This window comes from Heloderma suspectum, chromosome 2, assembly GCF_057233095.1.
Source record: "Heloderma suspectum isolate Gila_16-S chromosome 2, 16-S_ref, whole genome shotgun sequence".
Lineage (NCBI taxonomy): Eukaryota > Metazoa > Chordata > Lepidosauria > Squamata > Helodermatidae > Heloderma > Heloderma suspectum.
The window spans coordinates 113,469,298-113,489,346 of NC_139459.1; the positions used below are offsets into that span (position 1 = coordinate 113,469,298).

General features: G+C 37.8%; 1 protein-coding gene across 2 annotated transcripts in view; it reads left to right on the forward strand.

Annotated features, from left to right (window-relative positions):
* CNTLN (centlein) overlaps positions 1–20,049 on the forward strand; it is a 267,130-nt gene that overhangs the window by 191,322 nt on the left and 55,759 nt on the right. For both annotated transcript variants that reach the window (XM_084834565.1, XM_084834566.1), the window contains one exon: positions 16,806–16,997. In XM_084834565.1, coding sequence (XP_084690691.1) covers positions 16,806–16,997 — 192 coding nt within the window. The remainder of the gene's footprint in view (positions 1–16,805; positions 16,998–20,049) is intronic.

Sequence of the window (20,049 nt, forward strand, 5' to 3'; positions counted from 1 at the left end):
TTGAAAGTCTATAATCTAGGATTTAAGTGAGTGTGGGCTAAACTTTTGTCCCAGCTATGGGTCAGCAGGGCAGGAAATAAGTCTTACTTCTTCCCAGGGACTGACCTGAGCTGCGGTGGGGAGGGGACATAGCTCAGTGGTAAGCACCTGTTTTGCATGCAGAAAGTCACAGGTTTAATTCCTGGCTTCTTCAGCAGGGATAGGAAAGAATCCTCCCTGAAATTTTAGAGAGCCGCTACCAGTTAGCGTCAGCAATACTGGGCTAGATTGACCATGCAGCTTCCTGTGTTCCTATGACTTATATTTGAAGGTGGGGTGGAGAGGAATTTTCCTTCAAATAATTGGCTGTGTGACCTGAAGTTGTCTTGCCTTCCATTGAAGCATGTGGCTCTGCGATAGTGTAAAGATAAGCCATATTAAGATATTTGCCCTCTCTGATTATGACACTGTGTGTTCTCCGTTGAGTGGGTTGCTCTCTAATGTGCTAGTGAATGGATGTCCCTTGTTTTGTAATAGGGGAGTGGACTAGATGGCCTTTTGGGGAGGTCCATTTCACCTCTACAATTCTTGTTAGTAATTGTTTTCATTTCCTGACAGTCACAATTTTAAAGTAAAAGGACACGATACAGTAAGATTTTTCTTCTTCTCATAGATTTGTGTTTCCACGATCAAATAAAATGCCTTTTATGTTCTACTGATGTCTAAAGCAGAACTGCTGTTTAAAAAGTCTTCAATTATTAATGAACTTACATAGGCTGCATGTTGAAAATGTAGCTTATTCATAAATTAAAGCAGCTGGTTGGCATGAATCAGACCTGTCTGAGTGCTGATATTATATTCATTGTAATGCAAACTGAATGTTGATAGATGCTAGATGCTAAGAAGGTATAATGTGGCATGGCAAGTGAATTATACTTGAAGAGGGAGTGCTGCTATTCAAATGGGGGAGAACATTCCTAGAACACTAAGGCAGACCCTTATGGTTTTCCCTGGTGACAAGTAAGGGGTATGATCCAACGCTTGAAAGTTCCATTGATTACAGTGGAAGAGCTAAGCATGTGCTTTATACTCTTGCATTCAGATCAGTGGAGCCTTAAATTGAATTATTAAGTGGCATTGTGTCCTGTTTCGTCTAGTCATACAGTCAATATGCAGATTACAATTAGTCCATTTTTTCTGTGTACGATACGATTTCGTCATCGTAATTGTCACAAGTTTTCATTTGTGATTTATTCCTATTTATGTCCAAAAGAAATCGCTTATTTTTGTTATTTTATTGTTGAATTATTTGTTATTTTGTTGTGTTAAAACCATAACCATGGCTTATATCTTTTAAATGAACTTTATGTAAGGCATGGCTCAGCCACACTCGTATTCTGACACACACACACACACACAGAAACGCAATGGGTGTTATCCAGCTACTGTCCCTCTGCTGATGAAAGACTGTCAGCAGAACAGGGAGGGGAACTATTTTCAGCAATTTTCCATCCCATGTGTAGCTCCCTATGTCCTCTTGAAAATCAGCTCTGGGGGGTCCCTCAAACCACTGGAGCAGATTTTGGGGGGATGGGGTTGCAGGCAGGGGAGACCACTGAAAATTGCCTTCCCCCTCCCTGTTCTGCTGATACATGCCTCCTGTTTGTGGAGGGATGCTACTTGGATATCAGGTAATGTACCTGATGCTAAATGTGGAGCAGGTCTTTCAGCAGAAGTACAAAAATGAAATATACCTTCTATTTCTGTCAGAGGCATTCATCATGACCCACTCAGAAAACGTGTACACTTGTGTTTTTTAAAGCTTTTTACTTGCTTGTTCACATTAGACATATAAAACTCATACGCGTTTATTCCAGAAACAGAATCATGTTGTCCAGTGTAGATACACTTCAACTCTTTTGTCCAAGATTAGGCACAGCTTTTTCCTTCCTTTTGGATGCAAACAGTATTTACACATTCCAAAAAACTAAAGGAAATGTTTTTACTGGATTCCTTTATATTTGCATTTTGGGGTACAAGATATTTCCTATGATCTTTTCTCCACTGTTTTGAAGAGGCCTTGTGTTATTACTTGGAGTATGATACTCACAGAAGAGAAACAAAGTGGGTAAAACTTGGCTTAACCTCTGTCAGTGAGCATTTATAGGGTTTCAGTACTCAAGAGTGCTTCCTATATCAACTATATTCAGCAACCCATGCTCAAGATCTCCAAGAAATTCAAAAGACAATCATGAACATTTATGTTGCCCTACACATTTCCAGCCCAAGTACTTAAAAGACTGTAATAGCATTATGAAAATGAAGTATGATTGGAGCAGCTTGGAACTGTAGCCTTTACCTGCTTTCTTTGCATAACTTATGACAATGTATTTGCATCTGACATAGGTTCCGGTGTATATTTTCAGATGAATATTTCAGGGGGGGAAATGTAGGTATAGATGTTGGACATGTGCCAGTCTGGATTGAAGCCACAGTACTGAATACATTTCAGCTGGCTCAGAATTGTATCTACCAGAAAATAGATGAATCTAGTTCTTTGTTCATCTGTTTTACAAATAACAATGTTTGCTTCTTGTTCTTTTTTGCAAGGAAACATCGCCCCTTCATAAATATTATGAGAACTTTAAAAAAAGCAATATGTTTGTGTTGCTTTTTACCCCAAATCAAGCCCCTACAATATTGACATTTATTGAATCCTTGTACCAAACTTTTAAAAGCCGAACAATAACAAATTTAGGATTCAAGAGAAGAGAGGTAATGCCTCTTCTAAGTCAGTGAACGTTCCAACTCCGCTGCCTGATGTCCCTTAACAGAATATGCCAGGGAGTGAAGCTTAGAATTTAGGCCTAATCCCCCTTTAAAGCCATCTAAACTAGTGACCAATAAATAAATATAATAATCTAATAAAATACTACACAGGTTTGCATTTTTTACAATAGGCTATGCCAATATAGGATACATTCCTATTTAAGAACTAGTGTTTATCTACCTTTTTGATACTATTTAAAGGTAGGAGCCATAATCCAGAGAATGCTTAGACACTTCTTATTTTCTGGACAAAAACACCTGCATTAGTAGTTAATTCTTCAGAGGTATTTATGTCAGGAACAGAAAAATAGGAAATAATATTTTTTCTTTTATTCAGCAGCTAGTTTGTGGTTTTCCTTTTCACCATTCAAGTATTAACAGCTTAAAAGTCCTCTTTATACATTTTTATTGTCTACCTCCTGAGTTGTTTTTACTTTAACTTGGCAAGCTGTATAGCAGACAATCCGGGTAAGGTATTTAGTACATATATGTCGGATCCTCAAGGGCTATGGCTCTTGCCAGATGAAGCACTTTTGATTTCGAGGCTGATGAAACACAGTGCTATTATTGATCTGTGCATGACATAGCCTGTCTCTCTGCTGGCAGAGTGTAGCAACATTTATCCAGGAATTTGTGAAATGTCACTTGGATCATGTTCGTAAGGTAAACTCTGCAAAAAACAGGATCCGAGCTGAGAATCTATGTGGAATTGGACGTGACTGTCTTATCCATATGTCCTATCTAGCTCAGCCAAGTGATATTTGTTAACCCAATGGCTGTGGTTTTTATATTATGTTTCAGAGAAGTATGATTATCATTTGAAATACCCTGTCCAATAAAGTCATACTGTTTCTCCACTCTGTTTTCAAATGCACTTGGGATCAGAATATTTTAAGTCAGTAAATGTGATCTGAACAACACAAGTCAATAATTTCTGTTCTGTTTGTAACAAATTGATGGTTCTCATACATCACAGAATAAAAGAATCTGCTTATATTCCCTATAGGAATTTCCTTGCTAGTCTCAGTTCACCTACAGGTGTGTGTGTGTGTCTCTGTCTCATTAAAATCTCAGCATCTACTGTGGTCACAAAATCTATGGCTTTTATCTCATGGTAATACCATCCCCCCCTCCACTGCATATGTTTTCAAAATGTTTTGGTATGCATTTCAAAAATAAATGAATAATTTATTTTAGAATGTTCAGACAGGTTTGGTGTCTTCTTTTTACAAACTAAACTGGCAAATCAAATGTGAAACCTGTTTTTACCAACTAATGTTTGTTCTAAAATGACTTTTATATATAATGGACAACGAAACCTGTACCAAAAATATTACCACTCAGATGACCAGGGCCACAAATGTTTGAGCTTGTAGCAAAAGTAAAATGTATCTCTCAATTTGATTATTTACATTGCATGTTTGTGATGACCAATCATTTTTAGCAAACAAATTTGACCGATTGACTGACTGAACTAATATTAATAGCTGATTCAAATTTGAGTAGTGATAAATGGTGGAAAACAAACACTTTTCATTTCATAGTGAACCAGCTCACTGTCCGAATACATCATTTCCTGATTAACAATGGCTTGATTCACACAACACAACAAACGAGAATGCCAGTTGAGTTTGGGTTGTCATTGAACTGTGGATTGTTGTTGAATCATGAGTTGTGTTGTGTGAATCCAGCTGCGCTAGTAAACCATGGTTTGTTGGGTTATGAATTGTGGGTTGTTTGTGGCTAACAAACCATGGCTTGTTAGCATGGATGGGTTCACACAACACAGCAACCCATAATTCAACAACAACCCACGGCTCAACCCACACTCAACCCATATTCCGGTTTTCTGTGTTGTGTGAACTCAAGTCAATGAGAAGCTATTTTTAAATATCCGCAGGGAAGGAAGTGAGAGCTTCTCGTAGACATTAATGGAGAAATCAAAGATTTTGTTATACTAGGATTGGATACATGTATCCCTCTCTCACACACACACCCAAACCCCCAAATGGACAGGGAGGGCACTCAGACAGCCCAATGAGGACAGAGCATGTTCAATGAGGATGGAATGCTCACTGACTGTTGGAGGAAAAACACCAAGAAAACAAGTGGGCAGAGGATGGATTGGACTGATTGGAACCCTGAACAGAAGCACTACACATGGCAATATTTTTTGCAGGCCATCACTTGTAATTGCTAATTAAAATTGCCATAATAATAATCCTTTGGGGATTTTAAAGCACTTTTTGAGTGTTCAGATCATTTCATATACGTTATCTCAGTAGTCCTACAACAGTCCTGTTAAGTAGGTCAATATTATTTATGCCCCTATTGAAAATGGGATGCTAAGTGTCTTGTCTAAGACCTAATGAGTTTATGGCTGACATGGGATTTGAACCAGGGAATTCCTGGCACACAACTTACACTGTTAGTCAGTAGACCAGTTCCGTTAGCTTGGCCTGTACTGATATTTTTGAAACTTGTGTATCACAGCACCTGAATAAATGTAGTATTCTTTTTCATTGCTGAGTGAACTCCTGCCCCCATCCAGTTCTCTGCCAACTCTGTGAAGAATACTCTTCCAGCCTCAATACAGCACAGTACATGAAGTATTCCTAGAACCATTTAGCCAGGCCCTCTCTTTGATGGCCTATAAAGACTGCCAATGCAAGCCCTCTGGAGGGAACAGACTAAGTTGCTCAGAGAGTTAATAGCTCAGAGCCAAATAGTTCATCAGCACTAAGCCACAAAGTAGACCTTGAAAAGCCTGGGAACCAAGAGCACAGGTGGAGTTTGACAACAATATTGTGGCCAGGATTGGCAACAATAATCCGTAGGTGGAAGTGTGCCTAGCCTCCCTCCCTAGTAGCGCTGATGAGATTCTGCTTACTATCACAGGCTACTCTATTCCGTTACATCAGTGGAATTTTAAAACTGTTTGATAAGGAGGATGCCTTCAAAAGCAAGAACAAGAGATGCAGAATTAAAAAGAATGATAGCATCCATTTTAATTTTTACATGTGTTCACAGATTTAATATCATGTTAGATCTCGGAAGTAATGTCTCAAAAACATTTTCATCAGGCAGTCACAGATCTAACTGTCACCTAAGCCGCCTTAATGTTCTTATTTGCCATGTTAGGATTATCAAAACTTCAAAATATAAAGCATTGCATTTTCTACTTCAGTTAATCACTACTTACTTTTGTCATATTTGTCTGCTTCTCTTAAATCTTGCTCAAAATTACATATCCAAAAGGAAGCTATTTAGTAAAGTAAAAAGGAAGCTATTTAGTGAAATACAGAAATAAGATATGAAGTTCTTAGTGTTTCTTGACCAAATCTTGGAAGTTAACATATATTTATATCAAAGGTTATGTGTTGCCCTTTTGATGCAAATGGAGCTCTTAAATAATTGCTCATTTGTCACGATATAAAACATGAGTTAGAAGGAACATGCATGCAGAGGAGAGAACTGTACACACAGCTGGAATTTTGATTGCTGTTTCTGCCAGAGCACCGATGAATAAAGAAGTTGCTATTTAAACTGAATGGGCCTGCCTCCTTAGCAGTGGGACTGTAATGTATCAAAAATGGCAAACCAATAGATAGATACACATTTCTTCCCCCACTTTTGTCACTTTGGGGATCCTGATCTTGCCTTGAAGCTGTATTTTGCAGATTCCTCATGTATAGATTCCATAGAAATGTATCTATCCCAGCAAAGCCCTTGAAAATGTGTTTGTCTTCCACAATTTACTGCTGTTTCTCTCCTACTCAGTAACCTTGCTGAAAAATAGGGGGTGAAGGGAAACAACTCCTCCAAATTACTACCTAAGTTATCTTGTAGTAGACATTGTATGCAAGGTAAGCTCAATCTATCAGAACAGTTCTAGCTGCTGTTGGCGCCATGCAGTTGTTAGCTGCATGTATAAAGCAGCTCAGCTTGTGCAGATCTCCTGCTTTGAGTGGGGTAGCATATAACACTTTTGCAATTATATCTTCTTCTTTTGAGCATTCAAAATGTAATGATTGATTATAGATCAGGAAATGAAGAGCTTTGAACTATAATAATAATAATATTTACTACAATTAATAAAATAGGAAATAAGCAATTGATGGCATGTCTAAGCATTTTGAGATTGTGCCGTTGAAAAGTGGCTAAACCCATTGTATGTTTATGAATGTCTGTTCAAGTTCGAGATGAACATAAATAGACCGAGATCATTTGTGGTGGGGGAGGGGGGTGAGATAAAGAGCCATAACTCCGTGGTAGAGCACATGCTTTGCATGCAAACGTCCTAGGTTCAGTCTCCAGATCTCCAGGTAAAGGAGATCTCCAGGAAAGACTCCTGTGCAGACAGTACTGAGCTACATGGGCCAACAGTATGATTCAGTATAAGGCAGTATCTTCTGTTCCATGGAGTATAATCTCACTGCAACCAAAGAGCAATAAAGGACATAACCTGCAAGGAAGCAAAGAATGGTGAAAGCAAAAAATATTGTGTGTTCTACAATTCTACTCATTGTACAGGAGGAGTCTAGAGAAAACTGCCCTTTCCCAGCCTAAAATAGAGTTCATTGCTACAGATTTTCAGCATCCCCCCTTTTTTCTTTTTCAGGCATGTAAAAAATCATTTTCTTAATTCGAAAAGGGATAGGGCTATATACTTTACATTATAAACTTCACAAAATAGCTATACCGAATTTAAATAATCAGTTTAAAAAGAAACCCCAAATGTTATGTTCATTCCAGTTTCATTATAATTTGTATTAGCTATATGGGAAATAGATGGAAGTGCTCCTTCAGTGAGCCTTAAGCCCTATTCAGCTCCAGCCCCGCTCCACTCCATTGCCATGTTGGTCTGAAGAGAAGTTCCTGTATTTGTGGAGGCCCTCCACATGATACAGAATACTGATTTTCCATGGGTAGAAGAGGCTCTCCTCTTCGGACAATCACCCTCCACAAGTTAAGGGCAACAAACACGACGATGGAGTGGGGCTGGAGTGCTCCCTTCCCTTGTGCGTTTACCCTATTTGGGTTTAGAACGCTGGGATAGCACTTATGTGTAATCATATGTGTTATCTGAAACATACAATTACTTGGCATTGCTGCTGTTAAATTTGTAGTGACTTGTAGGGATTGTGAAATTCCTTGTCTGGCTCTCATGTAAGTATTTAATTTACAGTGCTGAGATGTGGTAAGATACTGGATATGGATGTGGTGAAGTCTGCCACTGGGGATAAAATAACCTAATTTTGCCATTCTGATCTTATTGTTTTCATTCCCCCAACATTTGTGGTAAGGCACCTGAAATGTAAATTAATATATAAAGATGCTTTTAGTGTTCTGCATACTGGTTACATCTGTGCTTACTATCAAAGTGAAGCATGATTTTGAGTGTATTATAGGCAACCAGCACATACGTACTGTATTTACTTGTGTTCACCTAAGGGTATATACTTCATTTTGTATAAAACACGATTTACCCTGTAAAATGGTTACAGAACAGCTTCACATGTGCTGGCTTTCTTAAATGTGTTTTATGCACTATATATTTTATTGGGATTACTCTGACAACTTGGTTCAAGAATCTGTTTTGGTTCTACAAGTAGCAGCATGGAAAGCTGCCAAGAACATCAACAAGGTTTTGGATGGCCACAGAGGCACAGGAGCCATAGTGTATATGTGCTTCCCCTATCGATTAGATTAAAGGGAATTGCTCCCTATAACTGCAGAAACATGCAAATGCCTGCCTGATCGCCATTTATTTATTTATTTACAATATTTATATACTGCTCCACATCAAAAGATTTCGGAGCAGTGGACAGCAGAGATTAAAAAAAAGAAAACTCCATGTTAAAACAATTTAAACTTTTTAAAAGAAACATGCCGCCACTTGGTTGACTAACCCATGAATTGGCTAACCAAAAGCCCTGGCAAGAAAAATGGCTCAGTCTTGAAGTGTCCCCACCTCTTGGATACGTCAACAGGTTGATACCTGTTTTGGATATTGCAATGTGCTGCTCTGTATAGCTAGCAAGGTCTGAGTCAATCAAGGGACAGGAATCTCCCTAAGCATTCTTTTCACTCTCCTGAACCAAACAATTGTTCCCTTTCTTTTTATCTATCCTCGGTCCAGCTTCTGAGCCACCATGCTCTTTGTTCCCTTTTTTTCAAATCCTATAACTGTCCTGGAGTTTGGGCAGCAGTTGTTTCTCATGCCTGTGGGTCTCAGCTCTAAGAATAATCCATCATCTGATTGGCTTCTTTTGTTATTCCTCGTGATCCTATCCCAAAATGGGTTCTTATTCCACTCTGGCACCTCTCCCATGTTTCCAGGGCAGAGTATACAAGTATACTGGCCCAATGCTTTTGAACATCCAGCGAGTGTTTGAGCAAATTTTCTCATTTTAGAATTCCTATTCCTCACTTCAGTAAGAGCATAGTGCATAAACCCACTGTGTGCACACAACATCTCTGGTTAAACTAGGCCCTCTTAGACCTGCATTGGTCATTACATATGTACATGTGCCATTTGCATGTCCATGTGAATGAGGATGCAGGGCAACACATGTGTATAGGAGTCTTATGTCTTTGGTCACCTGTGCATATAAACAAACAGTTCAGAACAGCTGTGGTAAATTCATTGTTCCAATCCATTGTGAGTTCTGATAAGTGTCTAGTTCTGTGGGATACTAGAGTTGGTTTCTCCTTTAATTATGAATGACTTATTTCTTCCGGTGATCATCAGTATACAATTTGTTAGCTATCAGAACTATTTACTGAGGTTTCTTCTTGCTGTCACTTAGAAGCTAGTTGTTTATTTGAAAGGAGTTTACAAATAGAGTTTTGATAATGAAGTCACAGTTTGTGCATTCATAAAACATTCACAAATGTATTTTTGTAATGTCATAAGTTAGCAGCTCTTTTTAACACTAGATAAACTTTTTTTCAACACTGAAAGTATGTAAACTACAGTCAAGATGTCACTTACCAGCAATGACTACCATCAGTGTTAGGGAAACTCTTTGAGTAAGTGGTTTCAAGACAGTGACACTGGGTTTTTTGCTATCTCGCTTCTGATAGTGAGTTTAGTTATTGAAGAAAGTGATGGTCTATGAACCACACCTAGCCTGTCTGATGGTTTCTCATGGTCTTCAGAAGTCCCTGTGTGGATAGGGCAGGCACAGCAGCTTAATTAGAAGTTGTTGTGACTCAGCAACCAGGGAGCCATGCTGCTCTGGCCAAATAGTGTAAAAGAAACCTGCACACGGCTTCTAATCTGGACAAAGCTTCCCACATAAGGCAGTGAAAAGGTGGAATAGCATTCCAGTATCTTCCTCCACCCTGTTCCTCTCCCAGTTAAAGTCTTGCTTGTTTCATGTCTTCCCCACCCACAACCAGTCAAGTCATCCTTGACAATGATCAGTGCTTCTTTCTCATAGTGTTGGGAGTGATCCAGCTTCCAAAGCTAAGAGTAGTGATGGTTATAATAGTGATAATGGTATCACTGTTGATTGGGCATTAAGGGTGCCATAAGAAGTAATCTGATGCAAAGATCTGACAGGAACAAAGTCAACCCATAGATCCATTTAGCTCAGTATTGACATTGCTTGGCACCAACTCTCTAGGATTTCAGGTAGGAATCATTACCAGCCCTACCTGGAGATGCCAAGAGTTGAAACTAGGACCTCTTATATGCAGAGCATATGCTCCACCAATGACCTACACCCAAGTAATGTCTTCCTAAGCTCAAATTCAAGACATGGCAAACTGCAGGAGCTCCTCTGGTCTTCTGATCACTGTTCTTTCTGCCCATAAACATCAAGTAAAACAAAAGTGACTTGTGAGACTGTTGGGCAGTGGATGAAGAAGTGATATTTCCATAATCTGGGCTTGGCCTACGTTTTCAGTATGCTAAGCAGGTATCATATATTTGGCCATCACACTCTTGCTCAGTGCTTACAAGGACCACATCCTTTTCTCTGGTCTTCTGGTTGGACTGTTGCTTGATTAGCTCCTAGTATATAAGGAAGGGCTTTTGAGAGATGATTGTGATGATTTGAGAGATGACTTTTCCTGGCTGCTGACTTTTTTAGATGGGTCATGTTCATCCTGTAACTTGCTTTAAATATTGTAGCCACCAACAGGACTTACATGCACATTTAGATAGCCTCAAAGGGGTATCCATGGCAGGCCCCAGAGGTCATGATGAAACATAGGGGACATAGCAAGCCACTGTGGTGTAATGGTTAGAGGAAGTCCTTTTTGAGAAATAAAAGCCCTAAGGTATATACACATATATTAACATCTGTTCTTTGATATGTCTCCAAATTGGGGCTATGTGGATTAATCCCATGATATATAAAAATATAATCTTAACAGTATTTTTCATAATTTGTAACATTTAACTTCTAACACAGGTAACCATTTGCAAAATCTTCACTTATACATAGAAGTATTAGTGTGACCTTTTGAACTGAAACTACAGTATGCATTACATTGGTAGGAAAAATACTTTAAAAAGGAAATTTGTTTTTTTTTAAAGCCATATTAGTTATCCACGAGAACATATCTGTATTTCTCTGCTGGGATGTAGTTTAAACACTTCATTAGAGATTGGCATTTTCAGTGCCTTTAAGCATCTTTAAAAGCTGCTTTGTTAATTGCAAACCATATTTAGTATGACCTCATAATAATGTAGCACACCTCAAGTGTCATGGCTGTCTGTGCTGCATGCATTGAAGCTGTGTTCATTTATACTAGACAACTGAACTTCAAGGGAACAAAATCTTGATAGGCAATTAGCAGTAATTAGGAAGATTCAGCTCAATGAGATGTCAACATCAGATTGCTTAAAAAAAGAAGAAGAAACAGAGTTGAATGTCAGGGACTTGAAAATAAAGTTTTTCTCCCCCTGACATACAGGTATGGCATATGAAATATGAAATGGTAATTTAACTTCTCTGCTTATTATTCATGCACAATATTATTTTGTCATTCAGCTACTACTTTGACAGAGTGCAAGGGGTTTTAAAACAGTGCTGTTGGAATAAAAGATTAATCTACCACTGGCCAATTAACCAAAGGGTACTTAATAGTCTCTAAAGGCTGATGAAGTCTAGCAACTATCTAAAGTACTCGTTAAAAAGTCCTCTGCATTACCTTCGTTTGCTTGACATTTTGTGAAATACTCTATTGTCTTCTAGTAAGTATCTGGAAATAGTTTATAAATGGTTATAACCCTGGTGGCTCTTACTAAACTGAGTTTCTAAGGAAATTCTACATTTTTGGTTTTTCTTCTCCTATTTGCTCTGATTTATCTTAGAGATAGCCACTTTTAATTTTCATTTTTCTCTATGTGACTATATAGTGGAAGAAAGAAGACTTTAGTTCTTCCATGAAAAAAATCTAGATTTCAGGGCTCCCAGTTATTGAATTATTATATTATATTTCTTATCTGAAATAATTTGCTGGCAAGACTGATCTGATGTTCCATATCAATCTGTGTTTTTTTCCATGACGTTTTTGACTTATGAAAAACCACACATCTACGAGTAATAAAAGAACATGAGTATGTGTACTCTAGCTCCACTTGGTGCTATAATTTCTTAAATAACCGAAGCTGTGTGATTATTGATTCAGTCAGCCAAAGCTCCAACCAATTTCCCCTGCCTCACATCTCCCTTGTTCCCAGAAAAACTGCTCTCACTATCTCACTCCTTCTGTCTCTAGTTGCCTTTATATGCCATGCCAGCTATCCAAGCTGTAATGTCAGCTATAGATAGCTGGTTGTAGAAGTGTAGCTGGAAAGGCTTGTAGGTCTCTCTGGAGGCAAGGCCAATGGCTGGGGAAATTACACTTCACTATCAGCACTGGAACATGCTTGGGTGTTGATAGGTATTTCATAATATACGCTATAGGCAACTAAATGTCTTGAAGGAGACTAGTGCTTTCAGGCTCATAATGCTAAAAGTTACAATTAGAGGTGGAGAGTTTTGATGTTATAGGAGCATAATGGGAGTTGCAATGACCTCTCCTACCCTCCTTGCAATACATTGTCCTTGGTGTATTGGTAAATGCTTTATCAGTGCAAAGGCTTATGCCCAACATACTTTAGAGACCACTGCCTTCCTCATGCCCCATTGCAGTCTCTGAGATCCACTGAAGACATCGTCTTAATTATGTCCATGCATCAAGTTCAAAACACTGGGGTAGCAATGGGAGGTGGTGTTGATGGCTGCTCCCCAGTTATGATGTTCTGTCCCACTATAGACCTTTCAATATCTACTTGTTTGGGCTGTCTTTAAGGGTCAAAGTTAGGAAACGTGGGGAAATTTCAATGCATGTTGTTCTTGTTGTTGTTGAATCTGTTTTGCTGCTGGGTAGTTGCTTTTTTTATTATCTGCCCCGATCCTCTGAAACATGAAACAAGCTAAAAATCTAGAATCATAGAGTTGGAGGGCAACTCCATGATTCTAGATTTATAGCCTTCCCAATCCCAAAGGCTCAGGACAGATAACAAAAGCAACCCCCACCCCACCCCTCAGAACAGAATCTAAATAAGAGGCTATTCTGTCAAAATAACCTTTCTTTTTAAGCTATTTATTCAGTATAAAATGTTAATAGCTTTAAAATATGTTTCATATTCACGCACATCTTAACCGTTTACAGGTAAAGGTAGGTATTGTTAAAATTTATATTAAGCAAAGAAATGCTGACTCCAAGGCATCAGTTTAAATGAATGGAACATCAATACTCAAACAGAGAGGGGTTGGTAGGTGAGGACTTCTATTTAGTCATGACACACCTCTTTACTGTTAAGATGAACTCAGTAGATAATAGCAAAAAAGAGCAGATAATAGGGAAAAAAGAGCAGATGTATGGGCAAGCTGAGTGAATGTAGTGTAAACAGCATGCATTATTCCAAAAACTCTAGATGACTGGCAGCGGGCTGCATTAGCAGCTGTAGAAGAAAAAAAAGCATGCCAATTCCTTTTCTGTAGATATACTTTTAATACTGATCTTCAGAGGATTTTAATTACCTATGTGTGTGTTTTATATTGTCCAATAGTGAAACCATAATTAAGGCATTAGAATTTAAATTGGAAGCAAGAACATTATTAAATGAAATGTCTTAAAAACAGAAATACTCCATACAGTAATGCTTTGAAAAAGCTTCTGCATAACTGAATATGTCTTGTACTTCAGCCTCACCTCTAAACATTTAAGAGCACAATCCTATAAATGTCTACTCAGAAGTAAGTGCCATTGTTTTCAGTGGGCTTTCTCCCAGATAAGTGTGTATAGGTTTGCAGTGTAACCCTTTACCACATGGTTCACCTCCAGTAGAATAGTTCAGCATTAAAATATAGCTTTGTGTAGATTATGCTGCTGCATGAATGGTTTTCCTAGAATATTCAGAGAAAATATTTTCTAAAATATTTTGTATTTTATAAAATTAAAATAGAATAAGATGCCTTGAGTGACATTTTTTGGTAGAAAGGTAGGGTACAAAATAAATAAATATAATATATGTCACATTCTGCTTCATGCACCCCTATTCTGACCCTCTTATAAAAAGAATCCTCTGAAAATGACAATTGTAGTATTTTATTGCATACATTTGTACACAATGGCCCTGTTGAACTAAAGTTAGTCATTCTTATTCCCATTGAAAGTGATGAAGTAACTTTGTTGCGACTAATTGGATGTCCATTGCTTTCAAAGGAACTCAGTCTTAGCTGGCTTTAACTGGATTTGGGCTACTGAATGTGGTAATAGGAATATTAATTTATAGTAATATTAATAAATTATGGTATGGGGGGGCAATTTAGTGGCTGGGATAAAGCCAATAGGGAAGTTAATGCGTTTCAGCCTCATTTTAAGAGTCATGGTTTGGTTTTGTAGAGCTTTTAAGAAAATACTGGTTTCTTCCTATTCTTGATAGATAGTTTAATGTTGTTAGCAGATTTCAGTACAATAATGTGAATGTCATATACATATGAACATGCGCAATATTACATAAAGTGTGATTTAAGGCTGTTATAATTTACCTGTTGTCCCTTCCCGGCCCCCCCAATGGATGAAAAATAAGAAATATGTAGATATGTTTTGGGTTGATCATATATTGTACACACACTCCCGCCTCCACACTACATTCAAATTTTGCAGCTCTGAATGAAATGTACCGATTGCACTGTTTTTAGTAAAAACACTGGATCATTATTTATTCTGACTGAATTCAGAATGTTTTAGCTAAAGAATGTGGCTGCCCCCTGTTCTGTTTTAAACCAGTCCAACAATGTGTGTGTGTGTGTGGGGGGAGTTCCTTCCAGTTTTTCAGTTTCTGTGGCAGGCAACGGAAAATGCTAGATTTGTAAAGACTTAAATGATCAAAGAAGAACATTAGCATCTAAAACACAACAACTCAGAAGCATGGCAAGTCTATTAAAATCCACCAGTGGAAAGGGCAAGCAAGAAAGGAATACATGAATCTAAAGGCTATATGAAAGAATCTTCGGGAAATAACCTTTTTGTTACCAGTTGTTTTTATCTTATTTATTTTTCACGTGTTTTTTCAATTCTTTCTCTTGCCTTTCCGCTTTTCCTTTCTCTTTCCTCTCTTTCCTCTGTTTTTGTGAATGCTTTCCATGTCCTTTCTTCTGTTTCCTACCTTGTACCTTCAGAACTGTGCACTTATTTTAAAATATTAACATTATAATGTATCTGTTTCTTATCACCTCAGTTCAGTACAAAATATTCTGAATGTACAGCTAGCTCTTCAAAACTATAGCATCTTTTGCAGTGTCTAATTGGGAGTCTTCACAAGGGAAGTTTTTCGCTCCTCTGAGAGATTGCAGTACCATTTTGTCTAATTGTTCCTTATGTTAAACTACCATATTATAAGCATCTTTGGAATATTAAAGTAGTACTATTGTTGGGCTCTTAAGGAGCCTTCAGCTGTTATGCCATTAAAGGCTTGGTGGCTTTCTGCTGACTATAGGCTGGTAAAAGATTAGTACAGAATAAAAGAATGCTCTTATATTCTGCATCATAGCAAAATTAAAGCAAACATGGAATACCTCATTTTAGCATTTTAAGGCACACTTTGCTGTATCATTTCTGTAGAATAAACGGTCCTGGTCCATTGTCAATCAAGTTCAATAAGACTGAAAGAGTTTGTTTGCATTCTATTTATTTGAACTAAATCCCTAACAAGCCTCATCTGCTAATTGGACTTAACATTTATGTTGCTAAATGAGAAGCATTTTGGCTGCATTGTAGGGTGGTAAGACCTACCCAGTGGAATAAATAACTAACATCTGTTATCTTGTCCTGCTCCAGCTTGGCTTTTACCAGTTAAGTGCATTGGCCCCAGGGTCAAGGTTATGGAATTTGTAGTTCCCTGGCTGTGATGTCTATATGAGGAAGGGAAGATGGAACAACATAAAGACCAGCCAAACAGACGTTCTGCAGGGCATATGGTGTATTTTGGTTTAACCTCTACAAGCCCTACAAACCTAATACAAGTCAAAATATCATGTTCTGTAGCATTTGTCAGTAGAGTATTCAAGTACATTTATTCTGGCGGCCATTATATTCAATCAAGATATATTCAATCAATCATTATATTCAATCATTATATTCAATTTCACAAAGTGAAATTTGAGAACATCTCAGTACTTTCCTATATGTAGCACAAGAAATATCAATGGTGGTGGGGAAATGGCTTCACTGTTCTTTACAGGATCCTTTTTCTTTAACTCTTGTTAAACGAATATCACTATATGCAGCCAGTGTCCTATCTCTTTTTCTCTTTAGTACTGAATCTGTTTTGCAACCAGTGAATTCAGCCAACCCATTTGCAATTTGGACAATGCACGGTGCATATGTTGTATTTTGTAATGCTAAACTATAAAATTATACAGCACATTGGTCTCAATTGCATATTGAATGCAACTGTTACTGTTATTACTTTATTTGGAAAACAGACCCTGATGTCCAACCTGACTGAGCTGCAGCGAGAAAAATCAGATTTGCAAGGAAAATTGGACCACCTGACCCAATCTACCAAACTGAGAGAAGGCCTGTGTCCTGTGACATCTGGCCATACTGGAACGACACCAGCAACTCCACTAAAGAATGTTGATTTGGAAATGAAGCAGCTGCAGTGTAAACTGAAGGTGACAATTCACATTATGGAATTATTATAAAATGGGCACTTTATTTCCTAAACTGCATATCAAGCATTAAAAGATTGAAATATGTGTAAAAATAAAGTGCATCTTGAGATGTGGGTAACCTTACTATTAAATGATGGTCAACAACCATAATTAAATAAGGGTAACTTAACATTCAGTCAAATGATATTGAATTGGCTAGGTTCATCTGCCGAAAGATTAGTGAAAATAAATCAGATTCAGGGCTATGATTAAATCTGGCTTGTTGAAACTGTTATCCAGTCTTTACAGAATAAAGAGCAAAAGAGTGTTGATTATTTTAAGAATAAAGAATGCTTTATGCGTTGAATATGCTGCGTCCTATGAAGTATATAAATCATCATTACTACTGTTTCAGAGGAGAATGACCATCTCTCAGATTGACAATAATATCCCAAATAATTAAGCATCCAGGTTTTGTTCAAGGGGAAAGAGTTCTTATACTCATATTTTCTCCAAGCCTATGTTGCTGCCACTACTGCCAGCAACACTGTCTTTTCTGTTTAAAAGTCTGTCTAAAATTTCAGGGAAAGCATCAAGACTAAATCAAGTTATCCTATTAACTTCTAATAGCATTTGTGAAAATTTTTAAAAAATGGTTCTCCCTATGGCATATATCATTGTAGTTTAGTCCTTTTCTTAACTTCTTGCAGCCTATAGAATTGCAGTGTCTAGATTAATCTTAATGGAAACATTGATAATATCATGCAGGTAGAAGGCTTCATGATATTTGAGAGTTGATAGCAATGTGGAATATTCATTTTATTAAGAGCTGACAGATGGGATTGTAGAATAACTGAAATTGGATTGACTGACTGAATAATTATATAAATGTAGTTTGGTCTAAGATAACTCTGAGGTTAGACCTTGACTTAAGTTTAGGATTTGATAGTTCAGAAGTCTTCATTCATGTGGCTAACAATGCATATGATTCTCTTTAAATGAAGTTAAACATTAAAAACCTGTTACATTTTTGGTGATTGGAAAACCATAGACAGAGAGCCAGTTGGTGTAATGGTTAGAGTGTTGAAGACACCCTGGTTCACATCTCCACACAGCCATGAAACTGGGTGACTTTAGGCTACTGCTATCTCCTAGTTACAACAGCTCCGTGAGGAAAAAAATGTGGGAAGAGAGAAACATGTACACCACCACGAGCTCCTTGGAGGAGGGGCAGAATATAAATGCAATAAGTAAATATTTTGAGGAAAATATCAAACAATTTTAAAATTGTTCTGAGAATCTTTATCCTAAACATTTGAATTGGCAGTCTGCTATGATTATCCATTTACAACTTTCAGTCACTGCAGTTATTCTTTCAGTTCTTTCTCATATTTAAAATGGTAGTATAGGAGACATTTGTATACATGTCTGCTTACATGATGGCTTTGGATATTGGGTGTTTCCTCAGTATTCATGTATCTATCCTGTAACTGTAATGCCCAAAGCAGCCACCTTATTTATACACTTAAGTAATAAGACAGGAGAATAAGGACTTTGATCTATTGGTTGCCTTGATTCTTTATATTGGTTTGGATCCGGGCTTAGTCATATACAGTAGAATTATTGAAATCAACAGGACTTAAGTTAGGGTTATTCCAAATGGATGGCTCCTAGTGCTACTAATCAGAAGACATTGTCCAGCTATTCTGTCTTTTCTTCCTTAACGGGTTTTTTTCTGGGGGGAAAAAGATAGAAGAACAGTGGGAAAACACAAGAGGGTTATAAATGGAAGATGAGGTTGTCTGGACTTCCTGTAAAATTCACAGAATGAGACAGGGTGACAGTACAATACAAGCCTAATCTGGAAGCATGCTTAATTTCACTGGGTCTACTGTATGTATGACTAAGCATAGATCCAACCCAATGACTTTCAGACCAATATGCCATTAATAATCTGCTTTATATTATTATTTCTGATGGATCTGTGGTAACTTCTGCACATAATTTTTTTTCAGAATTCAGCTTTCTTTCTTTTTTTAATGGCTGCCAGCTATTGCCAGCCTGAAGTTAGAGGTAGTTTGTCCACAGGGGAGATGAATTCCTAAACTTCTTCTTTGACTGCATGTTCTTCTTCTTTTTTCTTCCCCAGGGCTTTTCCTTTTAACTGGACAAGCCTCCTTGCTCTATCTCTGGGGACTCCAGCTTGGTTGGTGCCCATGAATGCATCTCTTGGTGCCCATCCATCCTGATTTAAAAAAAAAAAAAAAATTGTGTGTGTGTACGTGTAACTGGGAAGCTGCATGCTGCAAAATAAAATACTGGCCTCTGGCACCAAATTTATTTGGAGAAATAATGCCCCAGAGGTATTCTTAAAAAAGAAAAAGGAGGATGGGGGTGGCTCATCAGTTGCCTTCTAAGAAATGGGTGCTGGAACAGAAAATTCTGAGTTCAAAACAGTGGTTTTATGTTTTGGAGCTCAAAGACCACTTTTGCCTTGTACTTAGGTTCTTAGGCAAGTTACTTTTCTTTTAGTCTCACCAGTTTGCCTTCTGGGAAATGGGTGTTTTGTGATTGATTATGCCCACTGTGACAGCCATTTTATGAATGGACCCCCACCCCCTCCAGACAGCCACTCTGTAAGAGCGCCTATGACACTCTCCCAAAATTCCAAATGTATGCACCAACCCAAAAGGGTTGGGAACTCCTGCTCTATCTGAACCTAATCTTAGTATGGTACTTTCCCATCTCACTCACAAAAGTTAAGGATGGTAAAACATTAGATCAAAATTAACTTTTCATAGCACTACAATGGTGATCCTGTTTTAGTTAAGCAGATTTTACTGGAATCCTAATTAAGTATCCCAGTGCTTTTCCACAGTCAGTATATGTCCCTAATATAACCCATTATTCGTTCATGAGATTGCCTTGCTTTTCAAGCAGGAAGATGGGGAACATCTTGGAACTTGCTTTCCATAACCAGCATAGATATAAAAAAGGGGTTTTCATGTGTTGACTTACTAACTACAACTACTCACAAGTCAAAACATACATAACCTTATAGCTTTTTAATACG